General features: G+C 35.9%; 1 protein-coding gene across 3 annotated transcripts in view; it reads left to right on the forward strand.

Annotated features, from left to right (window-relative positions):
- LOC113497903 (lysine-specific histone demethylase 1A-like) overlaps window positions 1-24,621 on the forward strand; it is a 232,819-nt gene that overhangs the window by 112,699 nt on the left and 95,499 nt on the right. The window contains exon 11 of one of the 3 annotated variants that reach the window (XM_026877707.1): window positions 801-1,764. The exons of the other annotated variants lie outside the window; for them this stretch is intronic. Coding sequence (XP_026733508.1) covers window positions 801-814 — 14 coding nt within the window. The 3' untranslated portion in view covers window positions 815-1,764. Of the gene's footprint in view, window positions 1-800; window positions 1,765-24,621 lie in introns of those variants that run through there. 3 annotated transcript variants of the gene reach the window in all.

A 24,621-nucleotide genomic window follows, 5' to 3' on the forward strand; every position in this document is an offset into this window, starting at 1 on the left:
TAGCTTTAAAATTAGTTTGATGAACTTTGTATTATCCAAGTTAATAATAATTTCTCCGTTGCTTTAAGGCAACTCGCTTGGTAGTAGGCTTAGTCATCAAACATAAAGTAACAAATTGTCTCCGTCCACGGCGGAGTTATTTTTTAGTACAAAATCTTCTTTAACATGTCCACCAGTCACTTTATTTATTTTATCATCAGAATTCATCGCTGTGTAAAATCATTCCGTAGTCAATTTCCATTATGTTATTAATTTTTATAATTTCGGTACCTAATCTCCGGCGACAGGCCCGATACCGGCGCGACACTTATCTTGGTGTCGGCGGACACATATAATCCATTAAGTCGTCATTTCCACGCGGTTGATCATTCCTCAACCACGCGTCAAACCCGCCCCCGGGCCGGCGACGACTCACAACGTATTGTTTGCTACCGCTTTATCTCGCATCCGATGCACCAAGGACCTTTTAAATCAGCCCCATCAACTTATAATATAGACCTTAAAACAATGGCCGCAGCTTATACAACCCTTCGGGGTCTCGAGGCCATCGAGTCTATATCCTTGTACTACTAATGGACTAGTTTGTTATCTAATCGGGTACACGGCGGACCTATTAATAATTTCCCACATAATTTTCTAATTAACGTCCTGCCCAGCGTACGGTTGGGGCCTCTGGATACACGAAAACGGAAATGATTCAGAATTAGGGTGAAGTACTTATAGTATTTATCAAACTAATTTATTCGGTTCAGTTCGAAGAGTACTTCTATTAACATTAATGAAATTCGTTTTTGTTACAGGTAATCAACATTAGCGACGACTAAATTCAAACTGGTGCGGTAAGCGAAAACAAATATTGTGCACAAAATAATTTCACAACGATACTAAGTATAGTAATACATATTTAAGTGCAGGTGATTTGTGCAACGATTCGCGGTCTTACTTAATCCTATTTACGAATAATGTGGAAAATAAAACTTAATGCGCACATTAAACATTAGGAGTGTTACGTTACCGGGTGTTAACCCCTGACGGGTTAAATTGTAGCGTGTAAATTGAAGAGATTTTACACGTGAACGGAACCCTTAGTAGTGCGTCAGATCGCGACACGGGCAATTTGGTGCGCGAGAGAGCCAACGCGGCTTTATTTGTTCGCTGCGGCACCTGGCGAGTCAGGACCTACGGGGTGCGGAACATGAGTGTCGTGGAGTCGGTACAGATTTATTACGTGTATTTGGTGAAAAATATTTTTGCTTTGTATCACTGGTGCAGTTGTTACCGTATTTTGGAGTATGACATAAAAATTAAAAATAATCATATTTTTTTTCATAATTCTCTAAATAATTCGCGAGAGAAACTATTAATATATTATTAGGAGACTGATATTCCTTTGCAATATTTTAAAGCTCCTTATGCAACGATCAAAATCTACTAGTAAAAAAACTCTAAACGGTCAACTCTATACCACTATTGTTCTGCCCAAGAGACGCACGACGTGCCGTCGAATGGGACCGGTTAGATTACGCATTGTCGTGGCACAATTAGAAACTGTTGCGGAACCATGGGCTTACTTTGTTATTTGCAAACAATCGACGATGACATCTGCGCCCCTCTCTATCGTCTGCACTATACACAGGCTGCGATGTCACCGCTGACTAATGGTGAACGCCGAGCATCTGCTAATTGCGACCCATTCAATTAAGGCGATACAAACTAGGCGTTGAGACTTTTATTAAGGAAAGTTTACGTTTAATTTAAATAAGCGTATTAAATTTATAGCCTTGAATATTTATTTTCGACATTTGTAATCAAATTTTTTGAGATTATATTTTAAATTTATTTATTTGACATCTGACAATATTGTATGTTAAAAAACAGCGCAATAAAATTTGATTACATGCTTTTGTCAATATACCTAAATAAAATAAGGATGGGCAAAGACTACAAAGAGCTCCAAGTTTATTCATAATTTATATTAGAGGTCCGAACAAATCTAAATAGTCTTTTAGAATATAATAAGTAACAAGTTTTCATTATGATTTACCATTGTCTACAATGAAAGGTTAGCCGCAGACGCTGACTAATGATTGATGAATGATTGAGTGACTCATTGATAATGTGACATTCGTCGCTTATCGGCGTGTGATACAGACTTTACTACGCTATTGTCTAAAAGAAAGCTCATACAAAAGCTTTGCGTGTCTAAGTATTATATTACGTTGTACCTACATATTTTAGATAACTGTAGATAATTTGCAGGAATGTGATCTCAATTTTTAAGCAAAAAAATATTCGTAATGTTATTATGTGGAACTGTGAGTCACGTTCTTTGCCAATATCGCACCATTTGTGATACAATTATAAGGTGTGAAAAACGGTTTTACGTCCTATTTGTATTAAAGAACGGGGCTGCGTGACATCCCCCGCGGTGAAATACGTGCTTCTACTAAGAAAAATGTTAGTAGGCATCTTAGAAATTTCAATTGTAACATTTGTTGTGTTCGCACACAACCGTCCAATTTGTTCGCCTTGTGTGCCGCCAATGAACGTCTCCAGATATCATCGGCATACCGGCCACTATGTTGACTCTTCTGATTAAATTCTTCCCCTTGATGTACGGTATACTTTGTAAACTGGCGATTTATTTTCAGAATTCGCAGAACATCTGTATTTAATTCTAGCAACTTTATTGTATTAATGGGCGTTTTATCTCGTTTAAAATCTAAATACGATATTTAAATAACAACATTTCAAATACTAGATAATTATTGCTAGATTTAAACGAAAATTATACGAAATTCGTTAAAATAGAAGCAGTGAATAAAATTTGATTGCAAAAAAAACTCATTTCACTATCAATTTTATGTGCAATTTATTCTGAAAACACTCAAATGATTTTATTATTTAAATTGATGCAAACGAGGTAATGGTGTTTGGTATTGTTATTTATGATGTAAACACAGGAACGGTGACAAATTTTGCATCGCAGTGCCAGGAAGGGACTGTCGCACCTACTCCTTCCACAAACACAATAAATATCAACTGTACAAGGGACAATGATGCAAACGCCGTAACTTGGGAGATTAATATAATATTTTTGCGCCCGTACACAAGCGGTCCGTTGCCGTTGGCCTAATGAAATATGGCAACATGTTCCTTCATTCCTGATAAAACCTCCGGTGTCGGAGTTTTATTGCGACTCGAGTACGATAATTCAAGTTGGCCAGGCAGTGAAATAATTTACATGGTGGTCCCTTTACGTTTTTTAGGCATGGCTACCGCATTTTTACCATTTGCCAGCAAAATGGGTTGAGCGTTTTTTCATACCCGGCGACGTCTTATCTTACTTTACACATTTGCGATTTTTTTAGCTTCACAAAAACATTTTATCGCTTCCATGATGTAGTATTTTTATTTGCTCTCCTTATCGATGTCGCTATATATTTTGTATTTGAGCTTAAACTTTTTTTATTCTAGTAATTGTTCATTCTTATCAAAATGATACTAAAAGCATTACTGTCAGCAATTCATGATTTAAGTATATTAAAAGGTAATTGTATGTGGCGTAAACCAGTTTTTTTGTTCCTAAAAATAACAATAATGTAATCACTTTTATTAACTTGGGTGTCCTCATAAAAAGAGCACAATTCGAATGCCAAACCTATGGGCATTGTAATATTAACTCTCTATTAAATATTTTCCGCGTTGCTGCGGACTAATCTTTATCCCACAATGGGGTAATAAAAATACCTGCATAAAAAATGTGTGAAGCGTAATATTTTGTTGGCAACGGGGTTCCATCGACATAATTTCTGCCCACAAATTTATTTCTGCAATTAATATATTTTTTAGGTAAGATCCTTGGTGAACTCCCGTATCGAAAGTCATCCGATTTATAATCTACTTTATGTGTAGGTTAAATGTTACATTTCAAGTCACGTACTGAATATTGCAATCGCAAGGGAATAAAAGTTACCTTTTTTCGTGAGTACAATGTTTTAGTGTAAGTATTTTTAGGGCACAAAATTCGTTATACATAGTAGTTCACATGAACGACTATATTTTTAATGGAACCCTAAAAAGTCACCAAATTGAATGAGCTATTGAATCCCCGGTCGGATCACGTGTCAATCATGGCTTGCTCTTGCCGCAATGGATCGTGTTATTCTATTTAAACGCTGTGTTATTCATTGGGTCTATCGCTGTTCCCTACTGTTGGGTGATTCACAATGGCCCGGGCCCATATTGTGCATGATCCCTTCTAATAATAAGTGCTTATTAAGTACGTTCGTTTGCATGTATTAAAAATATACGTATTAAAATTTTAGGGACCATTTGAAATGTATTGTTGTTTTAAATGCTTTATTCAAATGTGTTTATCTGTGTATTTAGATTTTACATTGCGACTAGAACCTTCTCAACGTTTAAAAATCTTCTCAGGTTGAGTTATCAAACATTATTTGTTTGAAACTAAGTAAGCAGACTGAACGACAACTTTTTTTAAATATCGTATTTTCTTGAACATCCATTATGGATCAATAGTTACGAATGCCGAGCAATGAGAATATAATCGAGTTCACAGATATCAAATTCATAGTCTCCATACGTGAAAAGGGCAAATGGGTTGTAATAAAAGGGGGAACTGGGTGAAAAAACCTATTGTATTGTTACATCAATTTACGTACAGAGTTTACTAGCTCACAAGTCCCAGCCCGTTCGCTGGGTGCGTATTGTGTTACCCATGCTACACGCATTCTTTGAAACCTGAGCTACGAGATGGGATTCTTTTGTTGTGACTCGATTTGAATATTACTTCAATTATGATAGGTTCTTGCTATTAATAATAACTTTAAGTAGGGATTCTATTGAGATCGTGTTAAATAATTTAATGCTTTACTCGGCTTACCTCTAAGAATGCGGTCGTCGTGCTTTAGTTTTGTCTGCTATAAATATTTATTTCGGTTGTAAGTTAGACATTAATGACTTCTGACTGATGTTATGGTTATGGCTCGATTGCAGCCACGCAAAACTTTCTAAAACTTTGTATAGGCATATTGTGACCAAAAAGCTCAAAAGAAAGTATCGTTTGATTATCTTGTTGGTATCCAAAGGAACCCATCATTTCCACTCCAAGGTGTTTAATATAAACAGACTTAAAGTAAATAACAATAAACTACTTTACAAAAGAGTAAATCAGTAGCTTATTATCTTTACCTTAGGAATAATACTTTGAAAAACGTTCTTGGAATAATAGCAGCTGTGCAAAAGGGGCGCGTGCCAATATCTTACTATATTGTCAGTTCCGTGTAAATCCCTTGTAAGACGATTGTAAAACAATGCTTATAAAGTATCCCTGGTACGAGCTGCGACTGCAGGCGTGATACGAAAGCGTTTACAGAATTCATAAATTTTGGACAACAAAGGAATCGAGAAACCGTTTAAGGTCCATACGCAGATTCGACCGCATTATATTAGTGATATGGTAATGTGATTGTTCGCGATAAATTAAACTGGCGAGTCCCGAGGCTGGCCGCCCAGCGGGACTCCGCGACGCCCGCGCATCGTTTCTTATATTCGCCAATTTGAGGTGAAGAACCTCACAATTTTCGACAATAATGCTCACACTTTTATAGCGAGGGGACAATGTTAAATGCCACGCCCTGGCTGCCACCCAATTGACTCGAGTTTCTTTTTGTTTGCATAACTCAGCTGCTCAGTTTTAAACTTAAGTTTGCGACTTAAAAAAATGTATAATATTTTTTTAAATTAGAGTTATGTTGGAAGGCTGATGTAGAAATATGCTTATTGCTTATACTCTGCATTTGACCCAGTGAAGGATATGAAGATAAATTTTGACTAGGTATCTCACTTTGCAAAATAGAATTGCTTAATCATATCTCTTTAGCTAAACATATAAGATAGTACTTCTTCAAAAAAAAAATGTAATATTTTCGTGTTCCATAATAATGAAACGTTTTTTCTGTTCCAGCCAATATAAAGAAAAAGCAAAACTCTAATTTTTTTAAACGCAAAACAAATTTGTTCGGTTTACTAAAAACTTTCACATTCAATTCAAATATTCAATCTTCGCACATTCAAAACAAGGCCTTACAACACTAAAAATGGACCATAAAACCGCATCACATATAAGGAACACAAGAATGAGTGCAGAAAAAATATGTTATAAAATCGCAATAAAAATATATACGCCAGGCAAAACCCAACATTTTCTGGCGTGGGATGATGACATTTCTGCTTAGTATCGAGAATACCGGAACCTTGCCAGTGTGTTTTGAAATATAATTGAAAATTATAGCGTTCATGAAATAAACTGTCAACATCGGCGAAGTGTAGACACGAAGTTCGTGTCCTGTCGCCTCATTTAATTGGCCACGCTCATTGTTCTAACCTATCCTTTTAAGAATACCAATGATTGTTGCCATACCCGCGGAAATTCCTTCCCGCGAACGATCGCCTATCGCTTACCAGTTTGTAATTTTGTCCCTAGTGTGTCCAACAAATTACAACATGATTTATTGTGACTGAGTCACGGTAGGTACTTACTTTTTATGGGTCTGTTACATTGCGGCTAAGTTTGTTTCTGGTTGGTCTGGTTGTCCAGGTGAGAAATGCTACTTTAAATTTGCTGCTTTGCATAATGCTATTGCAGATAAATGTATTAAAAGCTGCATCTATACCTAAGTAAGTACCGGGAGACTAGAAAATTACAGTACCGAATATCGATATACTCATACACAATGGGGTAATAAGTTCATTAACAAAGTTCTCTGTCAACGTTTCTTTTTACTTTTATTTTACCGTTCTTTTTTGTTACAAGTTGTAGGTATCCTACTAAAAAGATCTCCTATCACAAATAAATTTGTTGTCCAAATTGCGACAGGACCCATTTATATAAATTACGGGTTAATTAACTGCTTTGTTGTTGGTCGAGCGCGTGAATTCGTTGAAACGACGTAGTTTGAGGGAATGAAGTCAGATGTTAACAATAAAATATTATCCTCTTTTATTTAGAACTGTTTCTTGATGATGCATTCAATTTAGTTTTTTTTTGTTATTAAAGTTAACACAAAATATATATTTAAAAGGAAATGAATTGGATTTAGATTTTTAGCTTCGCGATAAAGATAAACGTTTTCTCAAAGCATAGTACCTAGTTACAGGTATCGGTTAAGAGCCAGTTTGTATAAACCGTCAAAGAACTGCATCTCGCGCTAGATCGAGCTTAGGGTACTTAAGTTTATTGTTTTATGGTGCGATAATAATATTGGCGTGGCGAAGCCCTAGTCAAGAAACCGCGCGTCCGATTGTTTTCTCACACAGATCGATTTACTGTTAACTCATGATCGAAAGTTTATACCGTATCGATGTTACCAACATCCTAACGTTTTGACTACGGCTGTAACAATCTTACTTCGGGGTATAAATAATAAACAAAAAGAGAAACAAAAATTTTACGGCATACTCGCTTTGGTTATCGCCAATTTGTGTCAACTGAAGCGTTCGTTTAATATTAATAAAACTGCTAGCCCCTCAACCCTCGTCGTGCTTTTACGGTCGGGTTAATGGCGACTTATTTGAATAAATATTTTCTAGTGCGGCCAAGATGGAGACTTGTTAAAATTTATTTATTTTGTAATTTTTTTCAATAGTACCGAGCATAAACAGGATAGTGCGTTTGACGCTGTTGTGTGACGCGACGCCCCGCCAGGAGGCGCATTACTAACGTAGATGACGCGACACTATTACAACCCATCCTTTATCTAACACAATATGTCCTTTATTATAAAACTAAAATTAAATGTCCGACCTCTTTCGAAGTTATTTGATCGCCGCGGGAGTCCATCACATTTGTTATGTGCAACAGCAAGTAAGTGTTTATTGGTTTATGGATTCTTTTTTGCTTTCTCAGTTGGGTTTGAAAAGGATTGATTTGTTATTTATGGAAATGTAGGATTAGGTATTCGTTTGCGAGGAATATTTTAATAAATTGATTGTCAAGACAATTTGTTATTTATGATTGTTTCGACTGTTTGTAGAAACTCTCAAATCTCATTTGGTCTTGAGAATTGTAGCTCCTAATTACATTTTAGCTAAGAACATAAATCGGTCTATCATTATCCTATAACAGTCCATTCGTGATTAATGTTAAATAGCCTTGTTAAACTAATAGGCGGAATTTAAATGTCAGAGTGGCTCGGAGTCGGAGTCGTTAAGGCGATGTTCACCGAAGCCCAATTCGTAATTACACACGGTCTGGCCGACACCCGTGTCAGCGCGCGGAAGTTAATCGGACCCGACGCTCGGCAAATGATGCGTGCCTCCACCGCGAGTCTACTTATGTCACCTGCGATTATCGCGCACCCGAAACAATGACGGATCGCTTAACATTATGTTTAATTCCATTGATAACAAAAAGCATCTACGATTAAATCAACGTAATACATCATACACCCATTAAAGAGTGGGTCATTATGTCAGGCTTGTCATGTTCTATCTGATAACATTTTAGGCGGATAGGTTACTAACGAATGGTTAAGCTCTCATATACCAGAATCTAATACCCTTTTAGCTTTTAAACAAGACTTGAAATAAGTTAAACCATCACGCAAAATATTCTATTGCACTCGACATTTGGTAAGAAAAATTACGATACCTCATGACATTCGGTGCCGTTCATTTGGTATGGTGGATATAGCAGTTTGTCGTTTTTAAATGGTACATTACTAAAGTAGTCCGCTCGCTTGATATGACTTATGTTTTCATATAAAGAAGCTAAGAGAACAATGCATCTTTATAATTTCGAGCACATGTTATTCTTGTTTTCGACAATGTATTCGATTTCATGTAATACACGAACGAATTCATATTCCACGCGAACTAAAAGAGTCGTCATACGGTAAATCGTTTATGGTAATACAGGCTGGTCGTACACGTATTTCGATCATGGTGTTCGATCGTGAGGCTGAGTTCGTGAGCGGTGGACTCGCGAAAGTCCTGCGGACCGCGGACATGAGTTACTCCTTTGATATGACGTTATCGAACTGTGCGACGCGCGTATTCTGACATTAAAATGAAACTTCACCCTTCGAATATGCGGCAATGGTTTGACCAAACCTTTTTATGCCAAAATTCCCAAGCATAAAATAATAATAGTCGCAAATATAATTAAAACTTTAAAACCAATGCTACGGTGGACTCACGAAATAGAAATGTGGATAAAATTTCCATTACAATAGTAACTTACTATGAAAGCTGTAATAGAATATGATCGCTTCGGGGTTGATTTTGATTTAGCTGTACATAGAAATCCCGGAACAGATTGAAAAGGGGTAATAATAGACTCGACCAGATTTATCTCGTGGAGCCCATCTCTTGTTTGATAAATAGATTTTTTCTCAATGGCTTCGAATCAAGCTCCAACAGAAGATGGTGTTCCCATTGTGTTATAAAATAGCTCTTATTTATTTGTGAAACATGACAGATAATTCAGGACGGCTACCGATAGAGATGTCTTTGTTGAGAAGAATGCTTGTTTGGTTTTGTAAAACACAAATACAGTCGCTCATTGTTGTGCCGTGTTTTGGTTATGAAATTTATTATTGTGACAAATTGTTAGGTTGGAGTTAAGCCTTTCGTTTGTACACCATCTGCCCGGTTTAAGATATCGTCGATGTCATAATTCTTTGAAATGTTTGATCATTTGATGAATTAGCAGTCAGTAGCGATGACTTCTCGCAGGTGTTTATTTCGTCGTTTTGGTTTTGTGAATATTTCTTGAATGTTTTATATAAATATTTTAATATCATCTCTTTTAAGATTAAAATCTTCTAGTATGGTCTTTCTTTTTATGAGCATCAATTAGAAATACTGACATTTAAACAGTATTTAAACAAGTTTTTGATAGACAGAGCTCTTTAAATCGAAGTACCTGCTCGTCAAAACAAGTCAAACGAATCCAAAGTCTATGAAGTTGTGTCATTTAATTGCGGAGGTTCTATGGACATCTACCAGAATCATATCGATTCAAAGTTATAATTATATTTTTTTGTTCGCAAAATATGTAGTTTCTCTGTATTAATAATTAATAACCTAGTAGAAAATATTGAATGCAAACAAACGCAATGAAACTTTCATTGATCTCAAGCGCTTTTCCTTATTTGAAAATATACTTTGAAATTCGCAATAGAATGTCAGTCGCAGGGGACCGAGCGACGCCGCGGCCGAGTAAAGAGCATTTTATAAATGTGTTTTGAGAATAGCGAGCGAGACGTGGGTAGTCGGGCCGCGCAACGCACGGCGATGCACCAAGTTTAATGGAAAAGAATTGAAAAGTAGCGCGTCTATATGGTAATAGAAATTGCCCGGAAGAAAGGAACACAGACGACAGAGTGCAGAGCTCTAAGTTATGGTTGTTTTCTTGAAAATTGAGCGTTATTGCGTACGTTTTCCCCGGAGTATTGGCGCGTTCGGCGTCTCGGTTCGTGGGGCGTCTATCTTAGTTTTATTGGTACCGGAAAATTTACAAATGTTAACCGAGATTATTCAGGTTAGTTTCCTTTATACGGTTTCAAACTTGTCCATTATTTGCAACCGCAAAGACAGTTTTCGATTGCAAATAAAGTTACATGTTTATTCAATAACATGTATCTTGCTGGACCTAAATGTCTGAGTGCCAAATAAATACTCTGTTTAATTCTCAAGTATGTGTTAAACCGTGTTTGGAAACTCAAATGTTTGAGTTAATTCCAATAAGTACATAACGGGTTGTATGTATTTACAATGTCTGCAGTTTCCGCGGAAACTTTTTCTCAATGAAATAAGTATTTTGTCACGTTATTCGTGGGTGTACACTACAGCTTCGTCCGGCTCGTTCCCATTGATTATTTGTAAACAAAGCTCTGTGCCCGGAATTTTGTACAAATATTTATTAAGAGAGCATAAGAGGGCACTTAGCGGTGTGTCATTGTTATGTTCACCAAGTGTTAAGAAATCTAAACTATCGAGCGACTTTACCGAGCAGCCTCATTCACATAGTTTGTAACGAACCAGTTTTGATGATTCTGTTTTATAGACGCATGTCGTCATGTTGGGAGCTCTTAAAGAAAATAAATTTCAACAATATCAAATTCAACGTGAAGCATCTGACTTGTTGATTAGAAATCCAATCGGCATAAATATAAAATGTGGCGCCGTCACTCCAAGCCACTTATACCAGTAATGTGGGTTTAAAGTTAAATATGTAGAGGATTATTAGTGACCTATTGACAGCTATCCAACCTACATCACTCAGAATTATTCATTACTGTTATGAGAATCTACGATTGGATAATATATTGGTCGTTGCTGAGATGCTGGTTTGGTAGCTTTGGTTTTGTTAAATTCGTTTTTGTTTTTTTATCTAAATTGTTTATAGGCGAATGTTTAAAAAAAGATAAGGTACCTATCCCGAGAGAGAACAGCACCAATGTATAAAAAGACTTATTTACCTATTATATGACCCTGATTAATTGACTCGTCTAGTAAATATTTATAGAAATATTGTTCAAATACTTCTAAACCATGATATATTTGACTGTAGTGAATTTGTCGCAACTTTAATTACAAAAAGCCGAACCGTTTTATCATCGTCGATATTTTCTCAGAATCACTTTATATCGAAATCTTAGTATTGATCAGTTTTATTACGTTTAACTATCCTTAATGAAAAGTAATGTACTCGTTTGCCGCGGCGACATATACTTGTACCAGTGTGTACCGTTAGAAGCGATGTCTAATTGTGAGCTGTTTATAAATGTCGCCGCTGCGATCAATATTCATGTCCAGATTATACTTTTCTAATTGCCTCTTATAAATCTGAGCGCGTCGATGACATCTTAATTGCCAATGTAACAAATCACCTATCTATAATATATGAAAATATTTGGCAGTATTCAAATATGTTTTGTAAATTAGTAGAGATTATTTGACACTGTCAAGTGCTTGCGTGATTAAAAACCGTGCTGGTTTAATTATTAATAAAAAAAATACGTTTCGGAATTGGTTTCGAAACAGCAAAAAAAACTTGGAAAAAAGTTATAACGAAATATTTTGTCCTCATTTACACGACATTCTTTTACAATAATAATGTTGTCATCTGTTTTGTCACATATCTATTAACTTTTTTGCTGTCACACGCGGTACCCTAAAATAATCTTTAACATAATCTGCATAAAAATTCACCGTTACATCTGGTTATCCGGATTCCTGCTGGGATTTTCTAAACATTTGCTTTTAGGTAATTAATGTTGTTGCATTTGTTTACGTCGGTTTGTTAAATATTTCGTGTTTCATAACAAATTGAGTTAGCTTGTTTATTATCTAGTGTCAGTCACGAGTAATTGGCAACGAGAGTTACCGTCACGTTTTGCTAATGGATCTGTTATTATTGTTAATATAAAATTTTAGTAACTTGTATTTAATTGTTAATTGTTGCGAATAATTTATAATAATGTCAGCCGACTTACGTCCCATAGTTGGGCAAAACGGACAGCTGGGCAAAAGCCTTTTCTTATATTCGGAAGGGTTGAACACTGATCACCATCCCATGTAAGTATGTATGTCAAGAAAAATATTTTTTATTGTCAATTGGTTATAAGCTGTCGTATTGAAGTCGTACTTAGTATGTATTAAAATTTGTAAATGTTAAATTTGATAGCGTCTCATATCGTAATTGCTTTTTTATTAGTTGTTAGTTAGTCTAATTTTCCTGATAGACTGTCACAAGGCATAAGCATTGAGACTGAGAAGTAGTTTTAAGTGAACAAATAAGACAAGCGTATCAATAAAAGTCTTATCTTTAAATTATGTTATACTCAATCCATAAGATTTTCAAAACCAGTTACCAGACCGAGTGCAATAAACTCTAATCAGTGTTGCCTAAGTAACTACTATGATAGCCACTGAATACCGTGGCAAGACCAACAACCCAACATAATTATTTATTTATAGACTGCCTTCACAGTTGGCGTTGTGAAAGCTACCAGCAAAGCCTAGACTACAAGGACCTTTAGCTCCATTAATTGGTTCCCAAACGCCTCGGGCTTGTCAATCAAAATAGCTGTCATTTTTCAGCTTTCTATTTATAGTAATGTTGACAAAGAATCAACAAATTTACATCGTGTGTTGATAAAAAATAATAATGCCATATATATTTTTCTTTTGTTACTTACTTTTAACATAATAATACCAATGACCCGAAAAGTTTTATCTCCAAAAATTATAATAGTTTTGTAGCTACCTTGGGCCGTCCATTTCTGTTCTTTTATAAGGTATAGATATATAAGATATAGATATCTCTTGGTAAATATCTCGTCACATTCTAGATTAAAAGTTCTCAACAAGACCTCTGCATGTTGGATCTTGGTCCTCGTTTATGCATTTGAAAAGGTCCGGGTTTCTTTCCATGAAGTTATCCCGAGAAAAGAAAAAGATATAAAAATACGTGAATAGCAGAATAAAATAACTAAAATTATATTTCGATAAAGCTTGCTGTTACAATGTGTGTCTAAAATTCATCAACCAACGGAATTAACAAACACGGATTTGGACATAATTTAGAGCCGTCTAAAATAGACTTTAAAAAAATCACTGATATTGTTTCCATCGTAAACTACGGCTTTTTCTTAACCAACCGTTCATTAGCAGCTATAAATCTGGAATTGTTTGTCGTGGACGGTCGTAATTATGAATAATTATGTTATTTTATGGTAGTCGACAACCGCATCGTGTCTTAATATTTAAACAGTTTAAACAGTCGGTTTTAAAACCTTTTTGAGAAAAATAGTTATGTAACCTTTGTTTACATACTCGTTGTTTCCTGTAATTAAAAAAAATGAAATACTCTTGCGCAATAGTATGGGCAATATTTTATCTACTCGCTTCGCTAAGCACAGATAGATGTGATATTAAGAAGATCATTGTCAAATACTGAATCCTCGATCAACTTCGCCGGTCTCATACTGTCTTCGTCCGCTTAAGGATCAAAGAAATGACAAGAGATATTGAAGACGTCTACATATACGTACATCTTCAGTGTGCGTGAACATAACATGTTAATGAAAACGATAATATTGATCACACTAATGAAATGGATCAACTCTGAAACCCTCCGATATCAACTGTCAGGATTCGTTGATGGATTAATTTATCAGTTGCATTTGATAAAAGTAATTTCAGGGCGAGGACGTCAACACATAATAATTATGTTATCATAGTTAATCTTGTTCTTTTGCAATCATTATGTAAAAACATGTGTTATTTATGAGTTTATTGTACTATGCGATGATATCATATATTTCTTCAGTTAATTTAACTATTAAAAAATGTTAACACGTTTATTTTAGGTTTCGACGAATTTTTGTGGTTTTGGTCCTGAAGCTTTGAAACGCTGGAATGATGCTTCAAAAATTTTACATTTTGTTACCCACTGCTCAGGACACTGGTTACTACGCAGAGTCTTCAAGGCTAGTACACATCAAATTCGGTTCTAGAACCTAGTCGTGTATTCTTACATAAATATTTTTGTAGATCAACAGACTCCATAGTTGAAATGGGTGGTGCATTGAGAATCGATTTCTACCGCTATATATTTTATGACTCATTATACATGTGGACATTCTGTAGAGCAGGGTTTATAGCACCAAATTAACGCCTCGTATAAACCATGGTAATTCACGCTTTCATAAAAAAGTAAACCAATAGATTAATCGGATTATATCAAACTCTAAAAAACTTTAACACGTTCTGATTGGTACGATGATACATTTTCTATCACACCTTTCCTAATAATTAAGTTTTATTTATTTGTGAAACTCAAGTTTGAGACATTTTTTTGGTTAATTAATTCAGAATGAGATCTTACATTAGCTTGTTCAGATTTGGTTCTTTTCTCTATCCAAGGATAGTTTACGAATCATTTGTAAGGGACGTCCGGTTAACAATCGTCATATTACATTATCAATTTTCCATTTTGAAGCTGATATTCCTATATTTTCCTTAATTAGCAGATTGGCATGGAAACATTTAAATTTATTCAAAGCTTCTTAAAGTTTATTTCGGCCAAATCAAAAGTTCCCACAGCAATTACACGGTTTCGTCCAATCACATGAATAAATGTTTAAATTTTCGACGTAACTAACTTTGTATGAATGTCTGTTTGTTTCCATTCGACATCGTTTTAAAATTCATGCATTTCTTTCTAGGTTATCAGTTATCTATTTATTTAATGTCAATGTTTGAAATATTACCGATGCCACAAATCATTGACTTAAACAGAACTGGCTGGTCCATATTGATTTAGTTTATAATTTTGTTACATAGATTTTGGTCGTCGCAGTAATTAGATATGTAAATTGATGTAAGAAAGGTCGATAGCCCGTTGTGTCTCCAACGGTATTCAGTTTTCCCAAGTGTTAAGACAGACCGTTACCGAAATGATTCATTACTGGTACTAGAACAAACTAAGATATGTTTGTTCAAATATTCTCACGCGTGGCCAACGCAACGCGTCAATTGCCTGGCCCACATTTTGACACCTCTCGAAGGTAAACATACATAGTTTTGCGCACTTTTTCAATATTTGTTCAAAACCATCTCTAGGAAGGTCTTAGCTTAAAAAATATTGTTCAATTTGAACATGACACCCTATCTCAAGACCTAAATCGCAATGTCACTCATTATGCACATTAATCAGTTATTCTTTTTTATGAAGAGTTTGGCTCCTTTTATATTTTCAATGTTATAAAACGAAATAGGAAAAAAAAATCCCACAACCCTTCGATTTAAAGATAGAAATAAACACGTCCTTTGAGGGGATTCTCACATTGGAAGCCGGCCCATCTCATTAAAAGGTGTCTTTATACTTTCCAGTCACCTGCCGCCTTATCGCTACCATAAAACAGTCGCGATCTAAGGCTTGATATGATAATTGTAATCCAATACATCACAATCAGTTTCATCTGCTTTTACCTGTTGCCCTTACAACGGCGTGGAATTAAAGAATCTCCATTATGTGCCAACTATCGTTTTACCAGAATAATCAGGTTATATTAAATAAGATAATCTGATATTCTTGGAAATTAATAGAAATCACCTACGCAGTTCTCAGTAACGAATTGTTCTACCTACACACGATAGCAAGGATGCCCGACGCCCACTTTTCAATGGCATTGTTGTCACTCTGAGTGAGAATTTCCTTCAATGAGGAAGTTGCTAGTCGTTAGCAGTGATGGATCTGCTTAAACCTACTCGGACAACTCCTCGGGGCGCTGGGTTTGACGCGTAAATCGATTAAGTTTGACAGTTGACTCTTTGATTGTGGCGCGTAAGGTTCACGCCGGTAATTACTGCAGCCTCTGCGGATATTGAGCCGATGCGAACGATTTCACATGACACACCGCTAATGAATTCTGTCCATGTTGACGCGACACAAACATGTGAGGAATTAGTGTTATTTTAATTACTCCCGTCTGTCTACCAGAGCTAATTCGTCTTTCCTGACAATAATACGGACGCTTTCAATTTCGATAATTGATGGATTTTATAATAAATCTTATAGTACAATACCTTATTTTTGGGACCCAAAAGAAGAAAACATAACATGGAAAATTTAATAATTATCTGCCATAAGTTAATGTGGCTGTATTCATTCCTTTTATTTTTCTTTTTGTGTGTAACTATATCGACTGACAAAACTTGCTAATTTTATGTCCTGTCCCATAAAATCAGCATATTATCTACTTCGGTGCTATTAATATGTATATTTATTATTTATGAAGCGATTGTATCTTCAAAATCTCGTAAAATATATTTTTGATTGAAATTTGAGATCAAATTAAAACAACACGAAATTTAATACGAAACCTACACGAGGTGGCGGTACCGTTTAAGTGTATTTACGTGTCAAGTCATCTATACAACGGCCTGCAAAAGGAAAGGATAATTTGTTCTAAATTTTATCACTGCGAGTTCCATTTTGTCGAGAGCGTGGAATATTATTTTCAATTACACGACAAAATTAATTTTAATGACTTAACTTCGGCCGTGTACCCAATACTTTTGGTATTGTATAGGTATATACAGATGTTTTTCTTGATACAAAAAATATATGTGATACACCTATAGTTTGTTCATTGATTCTCATTAACTATTATAATTATCTTAACAAGCCGGATCGCAAGGTGTATTGTATCTTAATCGGCGAGTGGTCGTTCCAATCTAGGCCTGTTGGCGCATTATCGATTGTCGCCCAGCGGGGCGTACGACAAAAGAATTTCATTTTAAATAAATCGCGCGAGACCGCGTCGCGCCGAGAAATTAGGCGCGGTATCCCCCGCCGCGAAAACTCATCGTAAATAAGTGTCGCGGCCGGCTACGAACAGCGCTTCGCTGCGTCGACGCTTAAAAACACATTCTTGTTATACACTCGTTTAAGGATTTAATTACTTGCATCGCTGATGGGACCTCATCGCAGTATCCCCCGTCGCCCGCAACCTCTTCACACGTGATCGTAAATCCTCAGTTCGTTAATGATCCCAACGCTCGTTGTTCCGCGATGAATTACCGCTTAGTCTTGTTGACTTTTTGCGCGAAATATTTTTTCCGATTTTAGTGAGCGTGGGTTTCGTATAATGGACTGTAACTCTTTAAGTGGTTTTTCGAGTTCATCACGATTTATGTTTCAATAAGTATGCAAGATTGTATTTTTATATCGATGTTTTATCTTCATGTACATCATATGAATTGCAGCGTTAAGCCGCTATCAATTTATCTGCGATAAGAGATTATTAAGATCATTAGATGTTATGTGCAATATATAAAGTATGAACATAATGTATGAATAATTTAATTTTAATTGGCCAAATTTGCAATCAATAAAATATGAGATCTCTTTCATCAAGGGTTAAAGATGTCGGTTGTAGATTACTATCTTGCTTGTAGGTAATCACATAGGCGTGCCTGCCACACCTTTGCACCTTTACTTCTGACACTTTGGTTAAGTAGGTACATTGTGCACAGCACAAAGTGCATCGTTCTCACCCACCAGCTAGTTGATTGAATGAACGATATTATGTTCCGCGCCCGCCTTCTTTATTCACTTAAACGTATCAGTGTCGTCGTTTTCAATTTACTTTGGCATGGTGTCGAGTGTCGTGAACAAGTGAGCATCGAGGTCCCGGTATCCGGCTTCAATTGCCTTCAACTAGAAGTCTTCCCAGTTTGGCGGCTGGTTCTCGGTCACAATGCAGTCGGTGCGCCGTTTGTAAACGCGATACTTCCTCAGTCGCGAAACCTCTTCGCATGTGATTGCGGCCCCTTTACTTTAATCAAATGGCTGCGACAAAGGATTGAAAGGAACGCTCCTCGATTTCGTACAAGCGATCGGTATTGGCTGAGAAATTCCTTTTACGGATTGTCGGCATTTTTTACTGATGCCTCAGCGAAATAGGTTTTTTTTTTTTAATATTGTCAAGTTTTCTTACTTGAGTTTTAAGGGTTCTTGGCATTGAACGTTTCCATAAACTGTGCGAAAGTTAAGTTAACGTCTTTTAACTATGCGCTACTTGTAAGCTGTTGTGTTTTATGGATTTACTTTTATCAAACAGAACAGTTTAATTTAATTTAACCTAAACGGATACGTTTATTGTTAAATTATTTGTTACCATCTAAAAAATATCCTGCCTGGTCTGGGGTTAATTATGGCGTTGAAAACGATTGTATTTTTCTCAATGTTGGATGATGATTATTAAATTTGTTTTTGATTACATAATAAGGAGCAGAGAAGAAAAAAAAATTTTTTATTTATTCAACCTTACGTGTTCTTTTTTATTTTTAACATAATAGTCTCATATCGTAGTTATAAATTATAAATTATCTCCTGAACAAAGGCTTTTTTAACCACTCTTCCAGAAAAAAAAAAACATTCTATTTGCAGGAAAAAAGTCACCTAGACCTAGAATATTTTTGAGATACACTTGTCCTAAGCGAGGATCGAACACGCACCTCACAATGCTTGTCAGTACAGGTTCAGTATTTATACGTATCATCACAAAGTTAGGGCAGTGAATAGTGTATGTTACGAGTACCAGCACGTTGTTTAGGTATGACAAATTATTAGTTTAACGATAAAAATGTGATGTTGATTGCAAATGAACTAAATTATCTTCATTCCGGTAGATATTACAGTAATAAGATTATTATAAATATCGTATTATAATGATAAAGGTACTACTGATAGTGATATTCTAAAAGGGTACACAGTGGCAGAACGTTCGATCGAATAGTGGCAGCCGTAATCGTTTTGGTGTAAAACTAAATATATAATGAGTTTCATTAATAAAGTGATTTTAGTGACTGGTGCTACCTCAGCTATTGGTGAAGCTGTGTGTGTACATTTTGCTAAAGTATCTGCAAGACTATCGCTCGTTGCCAAAGACGCAGTCAAGTTAAAACAAATAGCAGCAGAATGTGAAAAAATAAGTCGCCTTAAAGTGCTCACAACTGTAACCGACTTATCTACAGACGATGAGGTTAAAAAAACTGTAGATAACACTAAACATGAATTTGGAAGACTCGATATAATTATTAATTGTACTGGAGTTTACAAAGATGTCAACATTTTGGATACTGATCTCATTAAAGTCTTTGATGACGTTTTGACAGCCAATTTACGATCGGTAGTTAGTGTTATTAATTGTGCAACGCCTATGCTAACAGAAAGTAAAGGAAGTATAATCAATATTTCAACGTGTGTTTATGGTGCTTTAAACAGTGTGCCATATAACACCTTTGTTGGGGCTTTGAATCATTTTACTGCCTCTGTAGCCTTGGAATTGGCTTCTGCAGGAATCCGGGTTAACTCGATTTCGCCCGGTGTTAAAACAAATACGTTGGATGCTGTCATCGATCAAGGAGAAAGTGAAGCATTTTCGTTTGGAGGCAGTACTCCTCTTGGTAAAAATGTGAAGAGGGAAGATGTTGTTGAGTTAGTCGCTTACTTGGCTAGTGATAAAGCAAGAGCTATGACTGGTGGTATTTATCCTGTCGACGGTGGATTATCTGTCATGGTATAAATTATATTTTTCGATAAGTATTACCGTATTACTATAACTATAGATAAGAAGAAGGCATACATTTTAACCTTGACATCTATTTTTGTTTGCTGTCGTCAACAGCACTAATACAGTAGTGGGTACAATGTTTCATCTTTTAAGCTTACTAGATAAAGCTACGGCGAAGAGCAAGATAAACTATAGAAGGCATATTTTGCATTTGGAAAGGAAATTAAAATGTTAACACTTATAGCATACAGCTTCACTCAATTTGAGAACAACAAAGGTACTTTATAAGTAACACGAAACCTCCATTTAAATGGTGCGGTTATTGAATAAAAACACAATGTAAAAACGAATCGTTGGACCCAACCTTGCTGCTTATGAGATTTTTTATGAAGCGTGAAATGCAGGTATAGAAATTATGGATATGAAATATATGTTTTTGTAATAGCTTGTGTTTTACTCACTCATACTCTTTTACGTGACTGTATTACAACTTATATAGAATAACAATTGATAAATAAAGCTTGAATACGACTTCAAAGTTTTTGCCGTTTTTTTTATTAAATATCTGAAGTTGTTATAATAAACTAAAATAAAACTATAAAATTGTTGTACATATATTAAAACAACCTCGTTTTATATCACTTCGGCGTCGTTCTGATAAACGGCTACCGTATAAGACGCACGCATGTCATCTTTAAATAATACGAGTAGCTGGAACTTGGTGCCATAAACTAATGTATGCAGAATGGACGCCGCCCGGTTTTGCACAAACAATTTCACGCGCGCTTAGCTAATGTTTGCCGAGCGATTTGCCGGCGGCATCGCGATGGACGGTCGTTTTTTCCCTGCCGACGGCCCATCCAAGCATGTTAGAGAGATGTTCCCAATCTAGACGCGACTGTATGCACGAAGAATTGATGTATGAACGTGGCCATCACCATAGTTTATGTGCCTTACTGTTCGTTCGTTGTTCGCATTTTAGCAGCAGAAACACTACACTGTGCAGAGGACGAAAAATAAATCTTCCGAAATAGATATCAATATGATTTCTTATTTAATATTTTGCACTGACTGCTATTATTCTAAAAGGCTTATGTGAAATACCTTACTGTTGTATATACTGAACTAATTGATTTGTTTATCAGTGCCATAAATAAGCATTTTACTACATGGGCAAGTAGCTTACTAGTGGTTTGTAGCTCCTATCATCTTCCTTGACATGAAATGTGTGATGCTACATGCATAAATCTCACTGCGCTCCTGTGTGTGCAGGAGCAGAGAAAATTAAACGAGTGTTAGTCTAGCAGGTGGCGTGAAACGTAGTATGGAACATTTTATATAAGATGTTTCTTTATGAGTCCAAGAAATGGGACCAAGTGGTATTTTTAAATCAAACATTCTGAAAGTATGACGTTGTTTTGGAAATCAGATTGACGAACTCTCTTCCTGGCCTATTAGTTCTTCTTCTGCTCATCATATGTTTGATGAACAATCGTTCGAACAACAGTATTAAAAGTGATTATGCCATTATACGAGTAGGTCACCACGCCAAACCCATTCCCCGCGACTTGCGTGAGTTCGGTCCCCGCGTAGGACAAACATTTGTGTGAGCCACGAAAGCTTGTTGCTTGCTTGAATGCTTGTGAATTCGATTACTTAGAGCGGTAAATGCTATTAAAAGAAAACAAAAATACGCACGTATTTTCTGAAGGACATTGAAGCATACTGGGTTTCGAACTCTTGGTAGTCCAGCGTTCATACCACTAGGCTGTCATTGCTTGTCTATTTGTTCAAAGTAAGTCTTTTTTATTTCAAATATCTATGCAGTGTTTACACATATTCATTGCAAAAAGGTTATCGTTCTTAAAAGTTGTGATTTCCGGAAAGTTAGATCTAATCACTGATTTTGTATAAAATTGATATAAAAAGCCAACGTCACTTATCATTGTCTACTAATCTTTCTGAAATATTTAACTAGACACCAAATGATAACGGTAATACGAAGTCAAAAACAATGTCTTTTACCACTAAATCATTGGCTTTGTCAGAATATTCGAGGATATCTGTGTTTAGTTAAAACAAACTGCTTGATAGCATCGGCAACAAGTTTCGATTGTTTACATTAAGTCAAGCTTGTAACAATTATAGTGCTAACCTATTTCATGTCTAATTTAAATGAGAATCAGATTAATCAAACGATATTAACTTTCCCAACCGACGATAAAATATTGAACAATAGCCTCATCCTGTGTTTTACAACGGTGTCCTCTTTTTGGGTTGAGCGTTTGAAATTAAACTAGTTTGTATTTCACCGGCGTTGGGACCCTATCGGTCGATCGATTTCTCAACCCTTTAATGTATGCGTCACCGTTACTAGTTTAACGAATATTTCTATGTAACGTGCCATGTGTAATAGTAGTAAAGTTGAACACAACACAGTGCGGCCAACTAAAGCGAAGTTCGTATTTCCAGAGCGCTGGAGCAATAAAGTAAGCAGTTTTACAAGTGAGTGCTCCCAGAACGAATGCGCGGGTTAGCATACGCCCGATATTCTTATTTTATGAGTGAAAAATCTCACTGAGAATATTTTCCGAGACATAGCGCTGGAAGCAGCCCGCCGTGCCTTAACAGAAATGTCTTGTAACCTCTACAATCTCTCATTGAATTGCTCTCGTCCGAATACATTGTGGCCGACGAGCATTGATTTTGTCAGGACTGGTTGTCAAAAGTTCCCATCGTCATTAGCTGAGTTGATTCGTGTATTCAGTCCGGCAAGACGAAGAATGCACGCCCGGCAACAAAGCGTCCACATTATGTTGTCGCACGGCGCGGCGCGTTCCAATTAAGAGAGATTTATTCATCCCCTCGACGTCATACGACTTCTCCAAAGACATTATCAGAGATTTAACTCGGCAGGACGATTGTTCCCCAATTTTCTAAACACCTCGACAATGCTGTCGTAATTTGTTCATCGTCTTGGCTGTTTGATTGTTTGCTTTAGGAAAACACGTAGCGTCATCAGCTACAGGGTTGTTGCTTTGTACTCAAAGCTGTTCGCATTCGATATTCATTTGCTCGAACGCTTTGTAATCATTCCTAATTTAAATACGCTGAGGGAATTTAAACGATGTTTTCATTATTTTGATAATGTTTACCTAAATTGTGACGGTAAACGTTTGCTAAGACCAAAATAATTGTAGCAGTTTCCTAAACAATTTCACATTATTGCCGTCGTTTGTAGACGTTTAATTGATGCGATTTAGTTTGATAAACATGCGTTTAATCAAAATTGGTACTTAAACCTATATGTCACTTAACAACAAAATTGTTTTTTCTATCCTTTTTAATTAGTTAAAATATTTTAACCTTTATAATGGACACCAATGACGTATCTGCATGGCGTAGTTCTATTTTGGGTAGTAAAGTTCAAAACAAACTCACTGCACGTTCGTTATTTGCATACACAATTTCTCAACTCTGTATTTTAATTTACTCCAATTATATTCATATTACGTATATCTGACCCTTATTCATTAATAACTGGTTAGTTTATTAGGCTACTGACGACCGCGTCTTTTGTTATACACGAACCACGCCCCGGGTTTATCTAAGCAGTAGCTTATTTAAAATGATAAACGAGCTCCCAATCGATTTGAATAACAAGAAGGCAGATGCTTTTAATCCTTTTGATTTCATTAAATGCATGCGCCCCTCGGCCCTTGTCGGAAATATCACTCGAGTGTGGGCCTCCAACTTACTTCGGGTTGTTCATAATAAGATTCGTCGGATCCTATATACGTAAGTATAATATATGTATATTATTATGTAGGTACAGTCTTTAGGAATTCGTATAAAGACACATGCATTACCCTGTATATTGTCTGTTTTTTAAAGTTTCATTACCTAAATCTTTCTCATATCCATTTTGTATTTAATAGACAATATTATTGTCTACAATTACAAATCATATTATCATGTCTTTGTCAACCAGATTTGAAAATAAATTTTCTTTGAATTTGTAAGAGAAAAGACTTTATGATTGTACCTCATCAAGTCTTATTATGTTTTTTTCTAACCAATATTTTGTTAGATTTTTTTCCTACAATTCTGTTTAACTTCTCTTCTAAATTATTTCTGCTCAGCTGTCGTTCTAACAGCTACAATGACTTTTACTTATCTGCGTTCGTTAAGGCAAATTGTAATGAACTCTTATGGGAATACAAGACGTGATTTTGATTCTAAGCTTCATTTGTCGGATGGTTTCGTTAGGGCGAGTGAAAAATCCTTCAACATTAATCACGTCGATACTGAAATATAATTTCGAACGGTCGAAAAAATTTACATAAATAATTTATACCCAAGAGACGGTAAGTTCGTTCCTTTCTAATCCGTCGCCTTGTTGCGAGGACCGCTGCTGCCGATCTCGCGATACGAACCTCGAAGACTTGCTTTGTTTTATTGATAAGGTGCGCTAGTATTTTGTTATCGATAAAACTTTGAACAC

The sequence above is a fragment of the Trichoplusia ni genome, chromosome 10 (genome assembly GCF_003590095.1).
Source record: "Trichoplusia ni isolate ovarian cell line Hi5 chromosome 10, tn1, whole genome shotgun sequence".
NCBI classification, from domain to species: Eukaryota; Metazoa; Arthropoda; class Insecta; order Lepidoptera; family Noctuidae; genus Trichoplusia; species Trichoplusia ni.